The 22851-nt window shown below is 39.4% G+C and overlaps 1 protein-coding gene across 1 annotated transcript in view; it reads left to right on the top strand.

Moving 5' to 3' along the window:
* Positions 1-22851, top strand: part of NPLOC4 (NPL4 homolog, ubiquitin recognition factor) — a 64812-nt gene that overhangs the window by 24953 nt on the left and 17008 nt on the right. Inside the window, exons 7-12 of the mRNA XM_042449143.1 lie at positions 382-505; positions 3005-3184; positions 10529-10615; positions 13541-13612; positions 14955-15081; positions 17596-17756. Of these exons, the coding sequence (XP_042305077.1) occupies positions 382-505; positions 3005-3184; positions 10529-10615; positions 13541-13612; positions 14955-15081; positions 17596-17756 (751 nt within the window). The remainder of the gene's footprint in view (positions 1-381; positions 506-3004; positions 3185-10528; positions 10616-13540; positions 13613-14954; positions 15082-17595; positions 17757-22851) is intronic.

Genomic DNA, 22851 nt, shown 5'->3' with positions numbered 1-22851 from the left:
AAGACTTTGTGCACACACAAATATGTGAAATACAGATGCCATGCTGCATATCTTATAGTCTTCACACTGTGAAAAAAGCAACATTAAAAACTATAGCAGATAGTGTTAATCTTCTTCACATTAACTACAGCTTCAGCATAGCTTAGTCCAGGTTAACCGTCTGCTGCGTTTCTGGCAGTTCTTCTACCATCCACTTAAATGGTAGAAGAGACAGGTTGGCCTCTGGACTCCCTGCTTATTTTATTTCAGGTGGGTCAAGTTGTCTGTGGTGTTACTAGAGTCCCAAGACTGATGAAATATTCTGGCACACACTGTTCAGTGTAGGAACTTGTAATTTGAAGAAATGTCCAACAATTTAGTATGCTTCATTTTTCTGTGTAGAGGGAAGTTTGTTGCCCTTGAAAACATTAGCTGCAAGATTAAATCTGGATGTGAGGGACACCCTCCGTGGCCTGAAGGCATTTGTACCAAGTGCCAGCCAAGTGCCATCACACTCAACAGGCAGGTAAGATCAGCACGAGCTGCTAAGATAAACTTGCTGTTCAGGACAGCAGAGACATTCCTAATGTCTGCAGTTTGGTTTTGGAAAGGAAGAGCCAGTTTCATTTTGACAGTGTTTTCCTTTTGGCAATTGCTTAGTAAGCAAGTGTTGGTTAGCTTGTATATAGGCAGACAGGAAAATATCCTTGTCTAGCATTTACAAGTGAAACTGGAGAACTTTGGGCATGAGGTAGGAGAGCGAATTTTAGTGGATTTAAGAACCACCTCAGGATTTCAGTAAACCAATCATAAAGGAGTGTGGGATTATAAAGAAGAATAAAGTCTTAGTAAAAAGGCATTTGGGATTGTATTTTCCGAAATTAAGACATACTGACTATATTACCCCATTTTCAGTCAGCTACCATTATTCCATAGTTAGGTTCACCCACATCACAATAAGCCAAGATTTGTATTAACTTTGGTTTGTTGCTTAAGGCATAAAATGATAATATGGCCCATGGTTTATTTCCCCCATTTCAGACCCCATACAGACAGGCCAAAATAAAGCTGCTTCAGGTCACTTTGGAGGTATACTGTTTAAATGATGCATGCATCCTAAGAGTCTGGAAGCGACACCAAAGCCACGACCCAGTCCTAAGGACTGGAGCGCGGCTTTGGCACAGCTTCTGGACTCTTAGAACACATGCATCATTTAAACAGCATACCTTCAAAGTAACCCGAAGCAGCTTTATTTTGGCAGTCTGTATGGGGCCTCAGTTTTCTTTTTTCCCTTTCGTCAATTTCTTCTTTAGGGTGACAGATTGGAAAGTAAAATCAGGGACAAGCAACAGTTATGGATTCAGATATTGTGGCGAGTTACAGTTAGGTGTGCAAGATCACAACAAGCCATATTTTCCAATTGTGGTTTGTGACGGACTAATAAAATATGGGCCTGTTACAGACTGCCAAAATAAAGCTGCTTCGAGTCACAGTGGAGGTATGGTGTTTCAATGATGCATGTGTCCTAAGAGTCCAGAAGTCGCACCAAAGCCACGCTCCAGACTGGAGCGTGGCTTTGGTGTGGCTTCTGGACTCTTAGGACGCATGCATCATTGAAACACCATACCTCCAAAGTGACTCGAAGCAGCTTTATTTTGGCTGTCTGTAACAGGCCTTGGTTTTCACATTGCAATAAGCCACATTTCCATAACAGGCATATGCAAACCTGGTAGACCATAGTTGGTCTTGACTACAATAGATGGAAACAGGTCAACTTCTTAGTAAAGTCTATGGCTATGGTTTCTTTCCTTAACCCAGAGGTAGCCAACTGAAGAAAATGTAAGGACCATCTTTTGCTCCTGTGACAGGCCAGAACACTTTAACATTGTCTTTTCAAAAAAGTAACTCATAGTTCTTTCCTGAAGGGTTGGGCTTGTTTTTATCTCCCTAATATTGGGCTAGTTTAAGAGTTTGGGTGTGTTTTTAACTAATTTATTTATGGCAATATACCAATTGTGGATGAATTTTCTCTCCCAAATTTTTAGGAAGGTGTGAAGTCTTTAAGGGATCTGATAGGGTTCTGGGTTCCTGCAGAAAGCCCCTGTGGGACCATATGCAGGCCATAAGCTGTCAATTCTCCATCCCTAGCTTAAATCATAGTTCACACTAACTTCATTTCAGATCTTAGCATAGCAATAAACCACTATTAATTGCAAGTGGATGAAAAGTTTATGATTTGCTCCCCCCCCCCCCCCGCCACATCAGAAGGGAATAGAGAGCACACAAATCTGAGGCAAATCTCTACAGACCCCCCTCTCCTAGATATCCAATTAACTCCTTCTTCCTTTCCCTATTATTATTTTGTTTTAATCCCACCTCCCCCTTATAATTCTCGTCTAGATTGGGACTTTATGTTGGCAGTTTCTTTCTTTGACAAACAGTGGGAATTTTAGTCAGACAGAACCTAGACAGAGAAAGAAAAGGGGTTGAGGGAAGGAATCCTTTCTTTGAAGTAGATCAGTGGTTTTAGAGGTCAAACCCAATGTGCTTTGGTTTGTACTCAGGTGTATAGTCAAGTTCCTTGTCTTTTAGTCTCATTAGTTTGCCTTTGTTTGCAAAAGTAGTAGTAAATGTTGTGATTTGCCACCTCCCACAACAGCCATTTCATGAAGGTCTTCATGACATATTCTGAAAATGGGTGGTGATCTCTGCTGTAAAAGATAAATGGATAAAAGGCTATGAGGCACCATTAAGCTATAAGATAACGAGCTAATATTTATGCAGCTGATACGTGATATTTCACTATAAGTCGGGAATTGTGCAGCCCTCTAAGTGGTGCCAGGTTAGAAATTCCAGTATGCCTCATCATTGATTATCCTGGCCAGGGCTGCTAGGAGTCGTAGTTCACCAGCATACAGAGAGCTATACAATTCCCACCCCTGCTCTGTAGATTCTGCTGTTGCTGATCCTAACCAGGGCCCTAGTCTGATACTATATTATGTTTCCCCCTCCCCCCAAATGACAGAAATACAGACATGTGGATAACATCATGTTTGAGAACCATACCATTGCAGATCGTTTCTTGGACTTCTGGAGAAAAACAGGAAACCAGCATTTTGGATACTTGTATGGGAGGTATACAGAACACAAAGACATCCCTTTGGGTATCCGAGCTGAGGTTGCTGCCATCTACGAACCCCCACAGGTAACATAGCCTCCATTCTAAAATATCTTAGCTTGCTTGTCTTAGAAAGGATGGCAACAGAAAATACTATTTGTGAGGATATTGAGCTTCTTTGTAGGAAAATGAATTTTTCCATTCAAAAAATATAGTACTAATTCAAAGGTCCAGCATTACAACCTGCCAGATGACACTAATTTTATTTGAATATATTTCAGAAAAGACTTTTCCACACATAAACCAGTTACTCCCACTGAAAGCTCAACAATTAAATTAATTTAGATGACATTGATATCAATAGTCTTCGAAGAGAGGGATATTCAATCCTTATTTAGGGTTGCTGCAAATTAAAAGATGGTAAAATGATGTACAAGTGGTTTGCACTTCTTTATTTTGTGTTTATTATAAAAATTACAAATGATAGAATCGTGCTCATCTCTATGAGATTGATGGTATAAAATACCATTTTGCAAGTCACACAGGGAACATGAAAATAATCCAGTACAGTACTGTGTGTATTTTCTGTCTTGTAATGCCTGGTGCACTTGTCAGTTATTACTTTACTCAACTTCTCAGTCTTGAAAGTGCTGAAATCAGGGATGGAAGTGAGGCATTACTTAGTTTTAGAGCCTGAATACTGCATTTTATGAATACTGTATATACTTGACTATAAGTCAAGAAATTTATGCTAAAAAATTGACCCTAAAATCCTTGGACTGATGTATATATGGGTCAATACAATAATGTTAATGAAAGAAGTACCACCCCACTCCCAGCCTCGGCAGTGATCTCTGAAAGAGTTGCCCAGGCAGGGTACGTTTTGCATGTGTATAAAAGAGATGCATCCCTTTTCCATTGGATTTTAAAAGCTTCTCTCATCCTCCTCCTCTCCCTTGATCACTGCCCCATGGAGTACCCCACTTTCCCACACTTCCCTTCCTTTCTCCATGTGATTTTAAAAGCTTCCCTCCTCTTCCTCCTCACCCTGGAGCTTTTCCCCACAGAGCACCCCACTTACCCCCACTTCCCTTCTCCATGGCATTTTAAAAGCTTCCTTCCTCCTCCTCTCAATGGCTCTCTGCCCCAAAAAAACACCCCACTTCCTTTTCCTTTTCCATGGGAGATTAAAAGCTTCTTTCCTCCTTCTCTTCCTTTCCCTAGATCTCTGCCCCATGGAGCATCCCACTTCCCTTCCCTTCACCATGGGATTTTAAAAGCTTCTCTCCTCCTCATCTTCTTCCTGGATCTCTGCCCCACAGAGCACCCCACTTCCCTTCCTCTCTCAATGACATGCTAAATCCTTCTAGCACCAGGGAAATAGTGTTAGGTGGTCGGGAGAGGTCCAGAGACAGAGAAGGAGGGAAGGAAGTGGTGTTTTCCTTTTATTTTATCCTTTTTATCCTTTGTTACTGACCCTAAGTTCTACCCTCGACTTATACACGGGTTATATAAAAATCCATGATTTAGGCCTAAAACCTTCCCTCAACTTATACATGAGGTTGACTTGTACACGATGATATACGGTACTCAAAAGGCTGTGCTTATGGGAACATTTTCCAGTGATTTCTTGAAGTGATAATGTTCATTCAAGGAAATGATTTTATCTTAAAACTGCTTTTTACAATTTAATACCCTAAGTCTCAATGATAAGAGAACCCTTATGTAAGTGGGAACCTGTAAGGAATTGCAGGGGATTTTTGTTATTTCTCAGAGTGAGCTTGGTTTTCTCCAGCATCTAAAACAGTAGGGGACAGAATTTGGGAACAGGAAAGAATCCTATTCCTGCCCTGCAAGCCCCCTTCTTCCATGATTGTTTGTAACTCACTGTGTTACATCCTGTAATAATAGGTATCATTTGGCTATCTCCTTTCCCAGGGTGCTAAATCTGTTTGTGAAGATCACCCTGTAGCCTGCAAGAAGTATCCATGCTTGTGACTTCAGGGAGCAGTTGGAAATATTTCAATTCCTATGGATTTTCTTTTGTGTAAAGAAAAAAAAACCCTTCCTAGCCCAACCTCTTCGCCTCCAAATTAGTACCTATAGTGTCTTAAACTCAACACATTGCAAATATAACATAGTAGGTAAGGGTGAATCTGTGAGTTAGGAAGTTCCTGGTTCAAAACCTCCTGAGCCATAAACTCGCAGCGTCCAAAGGAAATCATGGTGTTTGAGCCTTTGCACGCACCATGTTGTAGTGAGGGTACTTGTCTTCTTTACAAAGTTAGAAAGCTGCCTTCTTTCGTTAAAGTTGGATAAACAGGTGTGTTACAGTCCACTGCTTAGAAAATGTAAAGTACATGGAATACTCAGTGTATACTGTGTAGAAATGCCAAGTATGGTGGAAAGCAAAGGACATGTGAGATTTTTCGCAGAACTCTGATTTGCTACCCAGTGCATTTGCAATGGTGGGGGATCAGTTCTCTGTCAAGTATGTACATAAAAAAGATGGGTGGAAGGAAATTCGGGAGACTTGTGGAACCTTTAAGACCAACCAATTTATTTCAGTTTAAGATTTCATGAGCTACAACCTACTTCTTCAGATCCATGGCATGCAGCCTCAGTAGACGAACATTTATACATACATGATGCTGGTGGGGATGTGAAATGTAACACAAATATAAAATGAGCTTGTCTCCCGCTTACATCCTTGTTACATGCCATTAACAACCACCACTAAGACCTGTCACTATGCCAACACATTTTGCATTTCTGTTTCCCTCTGTCTCTCACTCTCTTTCTCTCTCTCAGAGCACACATACACACAAATACAGAATGTGTATAAATATTGGTCTGCTGAGGCCACAATCTGTTCATCTAAAGTGGGCTGAAGGCCATGAAAGCTTAGGCTGAAATAAATTAGACTCAAAAGATGCCACAAGACTCCTAGTTTTTCTTCTTCCCATCTTTTTATGTTGAAACATAAAAAGATGGGAAGAAGGAAAACTAGGAGTGGGGTTATCTCTTTGAAAACTACATAATAAATAATTCATAACACCTGCTTGTCACTTCTTTTTTATCCATAGAGAACACCTAAACTACTGTGTAAAGGTGGTATTTCTGGGAAGTATGATGTCAAAAGGTGTGGTTATAGTGGATTAGAATGTTTTTCAAACTGTAAAACTACATCAGATCACTAGATGGCACTAATCACTGAGTCCTGTATCTATATGAGTCCTGTATCATGCTATATGACCAACACGGCAACCCCTGAATAATTTTTTGAGTCCTGTATGTGTGAGAGAAAAGATTACTGTGAAGGAAAGTTACAACTCTAGCTTTTGTAGTAATTGTTGCATAGAAACTATTGATAGAAATTGTATACAAATTCATAGATTTATTGACAGAAGTAGAAAAGCACATAGAGGTCTCTTAACTTGGGTTCTTAGCTAAACCCATTGCTTGTAGTTGCCATGAGCCACACTTTTCCTCCAGCCCTGTGGCAAGCATAGAAGTCAAAGGAAGGATTTTTGCTGCTGTTCTACAGAACATTCAAGTAGCATTTTGCTGCTGTTCCTGCCACTGCCTCGTGCTAAAAGTCCAATGAGAAGAGAAATAAACTACCTTTCTCTTTATAGTGACTATATAAAGAAAGAAGAGGGGTTTTCTCCTGGAAGTTTGGAGAAAGCATCAGCTGTATGTCAGTGCTCTTGCCTCCTATGAGAACAGATAGGAAGGAAGAGAAACTAAGAAACTATTCTTCCTCTCCCCATCCCAACGACTTTCTATGGAAAAAGAAAGTGTTATTCCTTTCTTTTGGGGATTTTGCTGGGGCAACAATGAAGTAAAAGTCTAATTTCTGAATTTGCATTTTGTTTATTGGCAAGGGATTTGTTCCCAAATATTGGGGTTTTGTGGACAGCACCAGCAGTACCTTGCGGCTGTCTCCTGCAAAAACTGAACAGGAAGGAATGTAGAAGACCTATTCTTTATTTTGAAGTGAATAAATGATGCATGTTTTTTCAGGAAGCAGCACTCCTAGTTTTTGGTTTTTGCAAAAGTCGAAATTGCAAGTGGGTGCCCTCACTTTTCTCCATAGAGAATGAAGGAGTGAAGTCAAGTAAGTTCCCCACAAAAAGGAGTTTTGGTAGAAGCATAGGGATGTGTGCCAGAGGAGGAAAGCATAGCCACTAGTATGTAGGCAGGGAGATTTACACAACTCCAGATTGGACAGTCTCTTGTAATTCAGGATGTAATGCATCACATTTAACTTAATTGCATTTGCTTTGGCTATCTCTAAATTTGAAAGCTACAAGTAATAAGGAGTTGTAACAAACTTAGCAGCCTCTTTAATGTATGATCATTCTTGTTGATAAAAGTATTTCTCATTTCAGCTTACTTCCCAGTAATTTACAACATACAGCATTTTTCATTATAGTGTTAACAGAATGACAAGTAGCAGCCAACGGTATTAAAATCCGGGCCATTTTTAGAGCATTTAACTAGTGTATCATAGTGCCTCTAAATTCTGAAAAAAGACAACCTGTTGCCCCATGATCCATTTGGTGGTCTCTCTCTCTTGTTTATTCAAAGCCATTTCAACACAAAGTGACCTTGGAAGTACTGATGGGGAGCTCCTACTGAAATGTATTGGAGAGACTCCTGCAGCTTTGCACTTCATGTTCAGCTGTTGGTTGGCTGCCCCTCATGTATATATATAAAATATATGTATTTTGGGTGACTTGAGACACAAGGAGTAATATTTCATTGTAATACCCTGCTCAGTGGCAAAATTCATGAGTTTCTGTTAAGTTGCAAAGCAAACTTACATCAGCTTCCTTAAGCTCTCTGCACACCATGAAGCTAAGTGTTGAGGTGTTTGATGTCTTTCCAGCTCATGTGTTTTTATATTGCATCATAGTGTTGCGTATAGAAATAACCATGCAGCAAGGACTATAGGATTTGGCCTTCAGTTTCCAGACTGCTTTGTGATATATCAGAGATACTCAGAAGCTTCTGCAGTCCAAGACAAATGGGTAATGCCTACAGTTGCCCTTTAGACTTGAAATTGGCAAATACCATGTCACTGCAACCTAAGAATTAAAAAGAAAAGTATTATGTTTTGGAATTTTTAAAGTGATATTTCTGTGATTGGCAAGAGATGTTGTATTCCTTGGGATCCTTGCAAGCCTTCTACATCTATGCTGGTTTAACAAATATAAATAGCAGTAATGTTTTGCGGTCAATAAAACTCAGAAGTTCTTGATCCGACTCAATCAATTATATACCTTGGGTGGCATGACACCCCATTTAGTGCATGTTGTCCCAATGAGATAGCTAAAGATGAAAGATATGCCATTGTAAAAATACGTGAAACATTGTCATTCACAAGTCAACTCAAAACATTTTCTATGAAGAAGAAAACATTAGATGGAGCATTAGGTAAGAGGCCTGGTGTATATTCTAGATGAATGAGGTGGTGGAGTTTAAAAGCACTAGAATGGATGGTGTCAGTTCAAAATGCAAGTTAAGCATAAGGTTTTTGAAAGTTCCCTGAATGGGAAAAAAAAGCAGAAAGCTACTGCAACAAGAAATCAGTTGGCCTTTCTCCCCTAACCTTAAACTTACGTTTGGGAGTAAGTTTACTTTACTTCTTTTACTTTATTGGACACACAGGTGTGCAAACCAGCTTCTCCCAATATTCCACCTGAAGTGTTGCACCTTATCTTATTCTGCTGCATGAACAGATGAAGTTTTAAGTTTTATGATCATAAGTAATCCTTTTCTGCTTAAACTTTTACCTCTCAAAGTATATTTGGTGTATGTCCTACATGAATGCTTTAGATCAGAGATGGTGAACCTTTTACAGACCGAGTGCCCAAACTGCAACCCATACCCCACTTATTTATTGCAAAGTGCCACGTTCCTTTTGCTTTCTAGTAAGAAACTCTGGCAAACTCTGTGATAAGGTGACAACATGTGTGCCCACAGAGAGGTCTCTGAGTGCCACCTCTGGCACGCGTGCCATAGGTTTGCCATCACTGCTTTAGATTAATTTCTGAACCTTTCCCCCTATTTCATGGTCTCACGTATTGGAAAATTTATCCTTCATGATTGCTAGAATTTGATAATGTTTGTGGCTGATTCTTTTGTGACATGTAAAAGTAAGTTATTATTATTGTGTTGTTAAATGTTCCTAGTTTTTAAGAAAATGACACATTTCCTCAATGGATTGCATACAAGTATTGGGAAGAAAACAGGTGACAGATACATAGATTATAGAAAATACACTTCTGATTTCAGTCAGACAAGAAGGAAGGTAAGGAAGAATGTGAGAGATATGAGTTAAGAAAAAGAAGGTGAAGAATAAGAAAGCAGTACATTGTAATCAAAAAGGCAAAATGTTGGGAATTAAATCATTTAACTTTGCTACAGATCAATATTCAATTGTCATAAAATTATTCTTAGGTACTGGTTTTATATTACATGGAGTAAATGTATTGTCCAAACTATGATGTCAAAGTTAACATTGCTAATGTCTTGAGACCTTACATGTTTATCACGTACCAATCAGCAAACAAAAAGGAGACAAGCTCCACGTGTTCTAAAATGATCAAATTTTTATTCAATGTTTAAAAACCCCAACGCATTTTGACCACACTAGGCCTTCCTCAGTGGCCATCAGAAGAAATCACTGTAGTTGCAAACACTCTCAAGAACACAGGACCATAGAGATAAAGGTTATAGAGATGTGGTCCTATGTTTTGGAAAGTGTTTACAACTCCAGTGATTTCTTTTGAAGGCCCCTGAGGAAGGCCTAGTGTGGCCGAAACATGCTGGGCTTTTCAAACTAAATAAACAGTTGACCATCTTAGAGCACATTGAGCTTGTCTCCTCTTTGTTTGACGCTTGGCTACATGCTTTCAGTTCCTCTTCTATCAAGTACCAAATGGGTTCAATATAAAAATGCTTAATTTCTGCATTGCATTAGATCGCAACCTGTAGTGGCCCGACCATCATAAAACACATATTTCCGATGGTCTTAACAACTGAGACATTTTATGGTTAGGGGTCACCACAACACGAGAAACTCTATTAAAGGGTCGCTGCATTAAGAAGGTTGAGAACCATTGCATTAGAGGATTTCAGCATCAATAACAAAGCATTAGCTTCTTCACTGTAACAGATTATTCCAGTTGGAAATGATAACACTTTGTTGGTTCTAAATAAATAGAAAGTAGAATATCAAATAGCTGCCTTCTGGAGTCGTATATATAACGAGTGAATCAGAGAGACCAGCTTGTCAGTTCTCATTCTTCTGACATTGTCCATTATTTAATTGCTGAAAATGAAACATTTTGTTTTCCTGGAATTGTAAATATTCACTCCTATTTGTAAACTAGTCCTGTAATGTTTTTCTCTTCTTTTCAGATTGGTACACAAAACAGCCTGGAGCTCCTGGAAGACTCAAAGGCAGAGATTGTGGATGAGATTGCTGCCAAGCTTGGCCTGAGAAAGGTATCGCAACACGTTCTGGCCAGCATATTCTGTGAATATTCTGTGCTGGAAGGAATGTTACTGAGCACCATTGTTATCAGTCATGCTTGCTAAACTAGAATTGGTCAAAATTAGGGATACAGTGTGTTGGAAGCAAATAATAGTAGATTTGGGACACTAGGCTGATTGTAGTTTTGCGCAGCCTTTTCCCATCATGTTGCCTGCTCTTGAACCAATATGGAACTGGATGTTAAGCCAGCCTGTATTGCTGTTGCCTTAAAAGTTGGTACCCTCAAAATGTATAATCAGCAATCAGGAAGGCTACTCTAAATACCAGACTTAGAAGAATAGAAGAAGCAAAACTTACTTGCTAGCAGCATGCTCCCATCCCTACCCCAGTGCTTATATATAACAGCTGTTCAGGGTTTTCTTCTTTGATTTATCTTATTTATATTGCTCTTACGTGCTGAGGATTCCAGTTCCTGTATGTGTGTGTGGTTGTGTGTATGTGCTTTTCATAGCATGTCTGAAAAGACTTAGACTGCATCCGCACTACAAAAATAATTCAGTTTGACACCACTTTAACTGCTATAGTATGCTGGGAATTGTAGTTTTGTGAGACTTTTAGCCTCCTCTGTCAGAAAGCTCTGGTGCCACAACAAATGACTGTTCCCAGAATTCCATAGTATTGATCCATGGCAATTAAAGTTGTGTCAAATCAGATTATTTCTGCAGTGTAGATGCAGCCTAAATTTGTTGTATTCATCTCTACCCAGACCAAACTGCTGCTGCAGTTAAAACATAGTGATTTGGTCAATAGGGCAAAGAAAATATAGATGTGTTTACATTCACAGATCTTTTGGAATTCTACGATCAGCTCAACAGGCACCAGCTTTATCAACTGTTTCTTAGGAGAACAAGTGTAACAGGAATCTTAGCTAAAAATGTTAAACACTAGCTCAGATGTGCTGCTTTGTTATGTTAAGGCCAGGGGTAGGCAAGGCCAGGGGTAGGCAACATCAGCTGGCAGCCACTTTTGTCCTCATGGGGTGCATGTTGAGTTTTTGTGTGCACAAACGTTGGCTCTTTTTTCAACCCCTCTTTCTCCTTTCCTTAAATAGGTGAAAGCTTCTTATATGACAGCTAGCAGGGGCAGCAGTGAAGTCAAGGTGCTCTCCAACCCTGAATCTTCCTCCCTTTCCTCTATCCCTGCTGTGTGCCACCAACAGCTTAAGAATGCTTCATGCCGCTGTTAGCAACCAGCTCCTTCTTGAATGCTTACTCTGAAAACTCACATTACCAGGCATTTCAGAAAGAGCTAGCTGTTGGCCGTGGCACAAGCTGTCTTCAGTTGTCAGTGATATGGGGATGGAGGAGGAGAAAGTTGGAAGACAAAGGAGATCCAGCAATGAATGGCTATCCCTGCCACACTTCTGAACTCTTACACTAGCACCTCTTTACTGCTGGAGCTGAAGGGGCAGTGAATCAGTGGGAGCACTGAGCATCATCTGTCCCTATTTGCTCCTGCTGAGTATTAAAGGAGCTGTAGTTGTGATGAGCAGGATCATGGTGGTCTCAGTGCTTCTTGCCATTGATTTTGGGTTTGGAATTGTAGGAGGGCTTGGGGCTTGAGAGAGAAGTAATCAAGGATTTACAGTGCTGGCAAGCAGCTAACATAGCTTGTTACCAACTTTCAGTTTTCTGTGATGATTATTTCTTAGGTTGTGTAGCTAGGGAGACTTGGGCCTGTTACAGACTGCCAAAATAAAGCTGCTTCGGGTCTCTTTGGAGGTATGCTGTTTAAATGATGCATGCATCCTAAGATATCCGGAAGCTGCACAAAGCTTTGACTTCCAGTGCTTAGGAATGGAGTGTGGTTTTGGCGCGACCTCCGCATCATTTAAATAGCATACCTCCAAAGAGACCCGAAGCAGCTTTATTTTGGCAGTCTGTAGCAGGCCTTGGGTTCTACAGAAAGGCATCTGGGATTTGTACATGGCCTATGAGCTGCAGATTCATCGCCCCCATGTTTGCAGTAAATTAGATCTTGCAAACTGTCAGTAATTTAATAGGTACATTAATTCTGGCACTATATTAAGGCAGATACCTCCCCCCCCCCCCAAATATTCACACTTTATTTTCTTTTATGAAGCTATTGCTTCTTTTGCCAAAATAAAAGAATGAAATCAATTGCCCACCCCACTGTCTGCAGTTTGAATATTCTCAAGCATCATGTCAATTGACTGCATAGGCAGAAAATTCATCAGTAGAGAGAGAGAGAGAGAGAGAGAGAGAGAGAGACATATGACTTCATGCATTTTGTCTGGATCTAGTCTTCTGCTAAAGCTATTCTGTTACATAAATGGCCAATAGCCTTTTTTGATCTGCAAAGCACACCTGATTTAGATCATAATGTTTTCTGCAAGTATAACAGAAATATTCCCTGGACAAGTACAGAGTGTTTGAAGGTTAAGCTATATATAGAGGAATACCTGAATATGCATAACATTTCATAAAGTATTCTGAAAAACTATTTCAGCATGATCAAATGGGTTTCAGGAAAGAAGACATTTGAGCAGTAAAATGTTCCCGTTTAGATTGACTAGCACAGAAATATGAAATCTTGAGCATATTTTTGTGAATTGTTTCTGATTCTGCAGTGAGAACACAGAAAACTGTCTTCTTGTTGGCAATGAGGATGGGGGAGGTTGTTGTCTCCAAATCTTTCCATGAGGGGGATGTAAAGCAGAAGATCTCGCCAGTTAGCATTGCAAATGTGTAAACTGTATTCAAATTTCTCCCCAACTTGGGGAGTCGTTTTCTTTGGGCTGCTATTGATTAATCTTTTTCAGAGATGTATCTAGCCAAGAACATTTTGTACATGTGGAGGAAGGGCGCCTTTAAAAATATATGTATCAGAAAAGTGATAACAAGCATTGTGTTTAGGTTGGCTGGATATTCACAGATCTGGTCTCAGAGGACACAAGAAAGGGCACTGTCCGGTACAGCCGGAACAAGGTGAGAATCAAGTGTTTTTTAGTCCTTGTCTTCTTCTGTTTCTTGCTATTTTTAATTAGTCATGTATGCAAGCTGTGCCTAGCAGATGTGTCTACAGAAAGCAGTGTGAGAACAGCCTTGCTGTTCAGGATGAGTATCGTTTGTTATAACTCCCACAATTCATGGTTCTGGGGGGAAAGTAGGGGAGACATGATATGTTTGTCATGGAATTGTGGGTGGAAGGTGGAAGAGAGGCTTGCATTCTGTCTAGCTGCTTAGATAATTGGTAAAGCTGCACTATAAAGTTTTGCCATCTTTTCCTTTTTCCTTAAATAAGGTTTCCCTGATACTTGTTTGGTTGGTTTTAAAAGCATCCAGCTGGGTGAATGCCCTAACATCTCCTTGTAATGTCTTGGTTTCCAGATACATTTGGAAGTGCTTCTCCATTCCTTTTTTAATCTGTCAGCTGAAGCCCACTCCTACAGTGATAGGATCAGAAAGTGGGCTCTTACAGTGAAGTTGATAGTGATGTCTCCCAACTAGACACTACTCTTTGTAGCAAAACATCATAGACTATTTTTTGTTCACCCACTTCTGAGAGAAATTCAGGCATTCTAAAACCACCTGTGTTCTACTGGTGAAGTGCATCCCACTGCATTCTTCATTTTATACAAGAAGCACACATGGCTGAAATTAACCTTTTTCTGGGAAAATCGTTGACTTTATTCTCCTTCAGCCTTAGTTTTGCCACCTACCAGATTTTATATTTACCAGATGTGATCAGGCAGGCAGCATGAAGATCTTAGACCATATGTGGCATCCAGGATACTTTTCTCTCCAGCTTGTGGACTCTTACTGGTTTCCTGGCAATCTAAGCTTCCATCAATTTTAAACAGTAAATTTTCGGGTGTCCTGGTCTTGGAATGACCATAAACCTTTTCTCTAAAGCTTCAACAACCAGAAGCCAAATAAATGATTTATTCCTCCTTTTAAATATCTCATTTCTGATTTTGCTTTTTCTGTATGCTAGGAATTATTTGTTAAAACCAAAACCTTAAACAAACACATAACTCACTGTATACACATGTGAAGAAGCATTCAACCCCCCCTTAATATGATGTTTTTATTCTTCCACTAGGAAAAATGTATTTGTACAAATCATAAGGCTTCAGTGGGCACTAATGGGTGGTGAAATGAGCAACTCAGAGACAGAAGAATCATATAATGCACTGTGTCATGATTTTCCATCATGGCAATCTGTGCAGGACTTGAAATCCCTGGTCCATGCATCATCTTAAGAATATATTGTGGGAATCATGTAGTGGATCAACTCTTACCAGTGTCGTTTCCCCACCTTCTTTAGGATACATATTTCCTAAGTGCAGAAGAGTGCATCACAGCTGGACATTTTCAGAATCAGCAGCCGAACATATGCCGCCTGTCTCCAGATGGTCATTTTGGATCCAAATTTGTCACTGTTGTGGCTACAGGTAAATATACATACACATTGCAACCTGATTTTGATTGCCTGAAGGGAATTTTCCTCCCCTAAGGGTAATGCTGAAAATATGTTTCAGCGATTGAAAGTGCTTGTATAAATCATATTGCTCTTCACCCAATATTCTAAAATATTCCTTCATAATTTTGCTGTCTTGCTAACAAAACACCAAGGCACACTTAATTTGGTGAATGGTATGCCTGATTAAGATCAAGAAATGAAGCAAGTGACCGACTTTCCCTTTTTGATGGAACAAAGAGGCTGCCTTACTCTGAGCTATGAAAATACAATTGAAGATTATTAGGGCATTCAAATTGAACATAGAAATTAGCCTGTTTCAGCAGTGATGATGGTAGTCCTTAGATGCTGTTACTCTTGTGCGCACTCTGGAAGTCCTTGTTTTCACTTTATGGCAACCAATTAACAGAGGCTGTTGAAAATGGGACACCTGAAATATTATTGGAACCATCATGTTTAGTGCTCCGTGAAATATCAGTTAATTGACAGTCATCCCTAATGCATAATGAATAGAACCAAGTCTGGTGTTGACTTTAATTTGGCAACTCACTAATAATTTAAAAATTGTATAGCTTTGTGTAAAAGTATGTCAGTACGCCTTTTGTGTATTCTTTGTGTGTGATTGCGGGGGAAATTACACCATTGGTCTCATGTTTAATACCTCTTCTGCTAAATGTTTTTTAACTTTGAAATGTCCCTCCCATAGAATATTTAATATATAGTAGTATTAAGTGAGATTATTACATAAAACAAAGACCATGTGTAATGTAGCCCAGCCACTCCTAATCATACTAGAAACTATATGAAATTAATTTCCTGCAAACTGGTTCATCATTGCTGGTACAGCATCAGTGGCCATACATTGTAGCTGATGCACAGGCCTTATGGTGGGAAAAGGCACAAGTGATTATGCCTTGATACATTTTTTCTGTGTTTTTTTCTAATCAATTTGTTTTGAGGAAGTTTTAAAAAATTAAAAATCTAGGATGTAAAAAAATAATAAAACTCTCAGAATTAGGATGAACCTAAATATTCTAGATTTCTACCTAGTTGTGGACATGAATGTGGTGAAGAGGGAAGAGAGGAATTCTGGTTGATAACCCTGTCCTTAGTGCTACAGGCCCAGGGTCTATACCACAATATAAAAAACTTAACAAAGCAGTCTCTCAGCCACACTTAAGTGCTCTGAGAATAGTACAAACCTGAGAAACCATCTTTAAAACGTTACAGGAGAGTGAAGGCGGACTATACATTATATCCAGTGATGTGTGTGACTTTTTTTAAAAAACAAACAAACCTCTGTTTGAATAAATCTTTTGGAATTTAGTGTATTATTTACCCTTCAAAGCCTTTTAGCCAAACAGTAGTCTGCTGTATCTAAACTAGAAGCTCTTCTCTTGATCCCTAATCAAGTGATCTGATTACTTTTTACAGTCAATGACATCTCATCATTGTGGTTGCAAGTACATTGCAGTATGTGTTCATCTATCTTCTCCTCTCTTTATCATTCACTTGTAGGGATTTTTCTATTCCAGCTGTATAGTTTTTCTTTGTGGTTTCTGTGCCTCAAACAAACAGGTTTTGCTCCTACACAGAGACCACAACTGGAAAATCATGTAACCACTAGTTAGCCTGTTTTAAAGTGAAATCGTAACCCACAGGTGGTATAGGATTAAAATCTAGGGTAGTTTTTAGAGATCTTCCAAAATAAATTCATAACAAATTTTCTTGGACTTCATCTTGCCATATTCTTCACCCCTCTTAGGCTAATGCCAGCCATTGTTTGCCATAACTGAGCTGCTGTACTACTCATACTAGTTGAACAGAATGAATGGAACCCACATTGCATTGCAACCCTGATTTGAGTAGCTCAGTTTTGGAAGCTTACTACAGCACTATCAAAATCTGGCAATGGAGATCATGCTAGCTTCCAGATACCTTAGGAACTGGATATTTGATTGGGTTGCAAAGATAGGAGAGTTACTAACTGTTCTTGTTTCTTCTCTTCTTTCATTAAGATAAAAAGAATTATTATAGGGGAAATTATTTTCCAACATTAGTTCCTTATCAGATTCACAGGGCTTTCACTGAACTAATATTTTACTCAGTTTTGCCTTTGCCTGTTTTTAGGGGAGATAACTGGATGTATTGCCAATGAAAAATACTTTTACAGCTTTGGTCAGCTGAGGATTGTAAACATTGCATGAAATTGTCATTTTATACAAAACTAAGGCAGAAATCCCCCTTGTTAATCCCTACTTACTATCTTTGTCATCTCAGGATATTTTAGTGGAATTTTTGAGTGCTTGTCAACCCTATGTTACATTGTAGCTCTTTTTGCTAAACAGTGAAGAAATTAACATAGCTGTTTTGTCACGAATAATGTCTAACTTAACCTAGTTGTGATTCTGTTGTGATGGCCTGTTAAATACAAGTAAATTACTGCATAAATATTTAAAGCCAGTAAAGAGGGTGCTTTTTTTTCCAGGGGGTCCAGATAACCAAGTCCACTTTGAGGGCTACCAGGTATCCAACCAGTGCATGGCTCTAGTACGTGATGAATGCTTCTTGCCGTGCCGTGATGCTCCTGAACTTGGCTATGCAAAGGAATCAAGCAGTGAACAATATGTGCCTGACGTGTTCTATAAGGCAAGTATTGATAGCTTTCACTTCCATTGGCATATGGTTACTGTTGACCTACTCTGAAAATAACACAGATTGCCTTATACTTTTCCTTGTGGGAATGATATCACAGTTGCAAACAGTGGGCTAGCATTTCCCCAATACTTGAAGACTAAAGTTCTCTTCTTCCCTCTGATGGGTGAGCAAGGGCCTAGCTGTCAAAGTAACAGGTGTTTTAGTTTTTTAATGTTCACTCTCTGGTTTAAGATACTTTAGCCTTCTGTCTTTGCATGGGATTTATACTTTTTGATGTCCTTCCACTCTAGCTTTGTAGATCATTTCTCAGGCCTTAATTTAACGATGGAAATGGAAGAGGAGGAAGATTTACTGTCATCCATTACCACATTGGGCTGGCTACATCTGAAGAGCTGCATGAGTTAGGATTTCTCATCATAAATGTAGCTCTGCTGAGATGCTGTTTTTCCTGTTACCTCTTGTCAGAGCCATTTGAACCTGGAACTGAGTGGTTGTTAGAGGGGCATTGTAATAAGCTGTGTGTCTGAACTTATAACATTCATACTTAACACATAGTCTACAAAAGTAGTTCAGCAATACATGTGGAAATACAGTGCGCCCTTACTTTATGTGGGGGATCCGTTCTGAACTCCCCTGCATAAAGCAAATACCATCTATGCTCGAGCTCCATTCTCCCTGCGTGGCTTTCAGCGTATGCTGAAACCTGCGTAAAGCGCGCCCGCATATGATGCTGGCGCATTGTACATATTTGCAGTACTGACGTGTCTGAACTTATTTCCCTGTTTCCTGAAGGTACTAGTACTCTCCAGTCCCTGTTCAGCTTCAGTGTAAAATATGTTGTGTGCCACTTTGTGTCTCCTAACCAGCACTCTGAATTATCTGTATCCTTGTGTTTGACAGTGGCTGCCACCCCTCAATTGACTTTTAATCCCTATTTGATGTTTGCGTTTACATTTAGGTGGTATGCTCACTGAAGCAAAATGATACAACTCATAGCTGCAGGTTTCTTGACAGCCAATGAGAATAGATTTTGTTGTGAGGAATATGCTCATCAGACACCTGGTGAGCAACATCAGTTACTGCACAGTGCAAAGTAACAAAATGGAATATATGCTTCAGGACAGAGGGTGAGGTGTGTGCAGTCATAGTGGAGAAGGTGAAAGAGCTGTGAGTAGTAAACTATAAGAGAAGGATCAATAGATCTAGAAGATTAGACACCAGTGGGGATATAGATAATTCCCTTTCCTGTTGCTGCAAGCAATAACTATGGAAATTATGTCTCATTGTGAATATTTCCAACTTATCTGCCTTGTATGTTGTGGTTCAAAGAGTAGGAAATACGACATTTTTCCTTTACTTTTGTTTGTGTGCACTTCTTGAGCTACAGAAGTTTGAAAAAACCTGAAATTCAATGGCAAAAATTTACTCTATTTTCTTTAATTATGTTTCTTTTTCTATTAACACAAATCTCCCCAGTTTTTCAACATTTGAGCAGCTGTAATTAGTTATGTATAGCTGGCATTGATATGCAAAATATTCTTTATCATAAAGCAAAAGTAGCATCATTTTGCAACAGGAATTACTTCATGAACTGTTTGGCCTATATACTCATTTGAGTTTGCTGTTTCCTCCTTTCTATTTGCAGTATTTAGTTACAGGAAATCATAGTAAACAAATGTTCATTAGTACCTGATAAATGTGAAAGATAATGTTTTGTTGATGCATTGTGTCAATTGTAAATCGCCACTCTGAGTGGTACTTTACATTTAAATAACTTGACACTCTCTGAACCCAACTCCCTCCAAATTTTCCCAAAAAATGGCTGAAAAGTCTGCATATTGAAATGGAAGTACTGTAGACTTCTGGTGACTTTGAAGTGTTCTTTTAGTTTGATTGTCAACTGAAAATGAGGTGGTGCAGCCCACTGTGGGTTTGCAAAGATGAAAATTACCCCCTACACCTACTGCAGTTGGTCACTCCTATGGAGCTGCTCTGGTAAAGCCCTCCTGGAATACTAACCAGTTTAACAACATCACGCTATCCAAATATTGTCTTGTTTCTTTTATCTGTTTATTGCTAACCTTTCCACATTCAGATCCTGTCATTTACAATAGGGAAGTGCTACTTTTGTGACCTCATGACAGTTGTGTTGAGATAGTGATGCAATAGTGATGCTGTAAGATGCATCTTACAGCATGCATCTAAACTAGTGGTCCCCAAACTGTACCCTTTACCAGATTTTGGACTTAAGTTCCCAGAAGCCTCAGCCATGTTGGCCAGTAGTGTGGGATTCTGGGAGTTGAAAAAAAAAAATGAAGTCCAAAATACCTTAAAGAGCACAGTTTGGGGACCACTGATCTAAACTGTAGAATTAATATAGTTTGACACTATTTTAAGTGCTGTAGCTCTATCCTATGGAATCCTTTGATTTATAATTCTACAAGATCTTTAGCCTTCTATGTCAGAGTGCTGGTGCCTCACAGGATTTTGTAGAATGGAGCCATGGCAGTTAAAATGCTATCAAACTACATTATTTCTACAGTATAGATGCACCCACAGAGACCAGACACAAGGGAGTTACACTACTTAATAGAAAATAGGAGAAGTTGGTTCAATACACTGGTTTCCTGATAGGAAGGTAATGATAAAATAGAAACAAAGAAAGATAGTTTTTCCTTTCTGAATGGAGGGTGTAACAGTCTTTCTTTGTTTCTATTTTATCCTTACCTTCATATCAGGAAAACAGTCTACAGTATTGAATCAACTGTACTTGCAGATGGAGGTACATATGTTGGTTCAGGTTAGAGATAAGAGAGATTCTGTCATATATAGTGTTTGCTGTTAACATGCACATAGCGGGAAGAAACTAATGAGCTACTTAGGTTACGTTATATACTGGGCTAAAAGGATTTAAAATTTGGTCACTTGGTAGCTGTCTACTACAAATCAGCACAGCTACTCTTCTGAAAAATAAGGGAAGATCTGCATGGGGGAGCTTTGTAAAGTAGTTCACCAGTAGTTCTCATATGAAAAAGCTTTTAGAAATTTGTTGGATATGCCTCAAGAAACCAATGTTTGTGTAATGTGGAGTGCATTTATCTTACAGTTTAAATACAACAGAAGCTATTGAGCCCTTCTGTTGTCTAGCCGGGCAGGAGAACAGATGCTCTTTAAACTCCTGCAGTCAGAGAGAAGGTGATGTATGTAAAATGAGAGACATTTGAAGCAGTGCCCATACAAAGCCTGCTCCATTGCATAAGGTTTGTGGCCTTGGTATGCTGTTTCTTACTTTTGGAAAACAGTTTCTGAATTAGTATTGCTCCACAAATAGAAAACCATATCGAGATCAAAGCCACACAGCTGGGAAGAATTGTTGAGATTATTGCTGGCTGCAGGGGCCTCAGTGAGTGGAGAGGTGCTTTAAAGGGAAAATAACAGACCTCTTTTCTCTCAGGCCACCACTGTGTGGTGTGCATCACTATGTGTTTATGGGACTGGGCTGGAGGTTGTGGCACCCATGACAGCATGTTTCAGGCATTGCCGGTTCTTGTGAGAACAAGTATGATTCACTTGAGTCTAAAATATCACAAAAACAGGAAAACCAACCAGGTTTGCTCCAGTTTAAGAAACCAGGCATTTTCCCCAGGCCTCTGGCAATGCAAGTCCTTTATGTCTTTACCATACTCTTTATCTTGGCCCCTTTAAAGACCATGTCAGCATTGGCAGCAAGGCTGTTGACTTCATCTGGATTTTCAAATCCAGCTTGTATAAATGACTGGGTGCTTTAGGGTGAAAATTAAAATTATAGAACAGGATGAAAACACTATGTTACAAACAGATGTTTATGCCATACCCAACTCAAGGGGGGAAGCCCCTCCTCCAGGAAAGTTTCTGGAATAGAAGAGGTCCAACTTGCTGTCTTAAGACTGCATTAATATCAGTGTCCTGCTGCCAGCACTGTCTACACAACTCCTAAGACACTTTCCCACTCTATAGCTCTGTTTGGTCAAGCATTTATTACTTTATCACTACTATGAACAATAATACTAGGCCAGCATTTAAATCAGAAAAACAGTGTCTTCATTTTCAAAAATGTAGAAAGCTTGAGTATGCAAGGTTCCATCAGAAGACTTCCTTTCTCTTGCATTCTGACTTTACATCACATTTAGGCTACACAGGCCTAATATGCCAGACGTTTCTTGCCTTTGTGGTGATTTTTAATTCTCTATCAAATATCCATCGATGGCTGAAAGTACAGTTAGTCCTCCATATCCATGAATTCTGTATCTATGGATCCCACCAGTCACAGTTTGTGACTGGTGGGATCCATGGATACAGAATTCATAGATATTTTCCAAAAACAAATCCAAGCAGCAAACCTTGATTTTACCAATTTATATAAGGACATCGTTTTATTACACATTATATATAATGATACTTCAGCATCCACGGATTTTGGGGCCCATGGGAGGCCTGAAACCAAACCCTGATGGATTCCAATGGCGCACTGTGGAAGTTTTATAAGGAGGTGGGAAAAGAAGTGTGACAAGCAAGTGTGCTCAGTCCACATTTAGCATAGCAGTAAATTGTCTTTGAATTTTATTTGCCTTTTCCAAAAATACATTGGCATTAGTTGTCATAATATAATCAGGTGAAGTCATTGGTAGCTATGAATATTGAACATTCTTAAAGCATGGCATATGTGTCAATCTGTAATTTGTGTGTATGGTGAACATTTCCCCATTTTTTATTTTGGTGGTTCTGGGTGCTAAAACACTTCCTCTTCTTCCTGAAGTAGTATTCAGCTAGTCTGCCAAGTTTGACTTTCCATTATCTAGCTGTCATCTTATTGGGCACCCCTGTGAGTCTCAGGCTGTGGTGCACTCTTGAAGTTGGTTTCAGCACCACAGGAATCCAGCTCTAGGCTTATTTCATGGATGTCTCAACATTCCATCAAACGCAGAATGCCAAAAAAAAAATAAAAAAAATAAAACAACCCCTCACAAAAAAGGGGTCTGAATTTTATGGATCCTTTGAAGCATTCAAAGTAGCTGAGGTTTAATGCCTTTGCAGGACTGTGTTCCCT

This window comes from Sceloporus undulatus, chromosome 2 (assembly GCF_019175285.1).
Source record: "Sceloporus undulatus isolate JIND9_A2432 ecotype Alabama chromosome 2, SceUnd_v1.1, whole genome shotgun sequence".
Classification (NCBI taxonomy): Eukaryota; Metazoa; Chordata; class Lepidosauria; order Squamata; family Phrynosomatidae; genus Sceloporus; species Sceloporus undulatus.
Note: the sequence above shows the minus strand (reverse complement) of the source record. Positions and strands in the feature narration are given on the sequence as shown.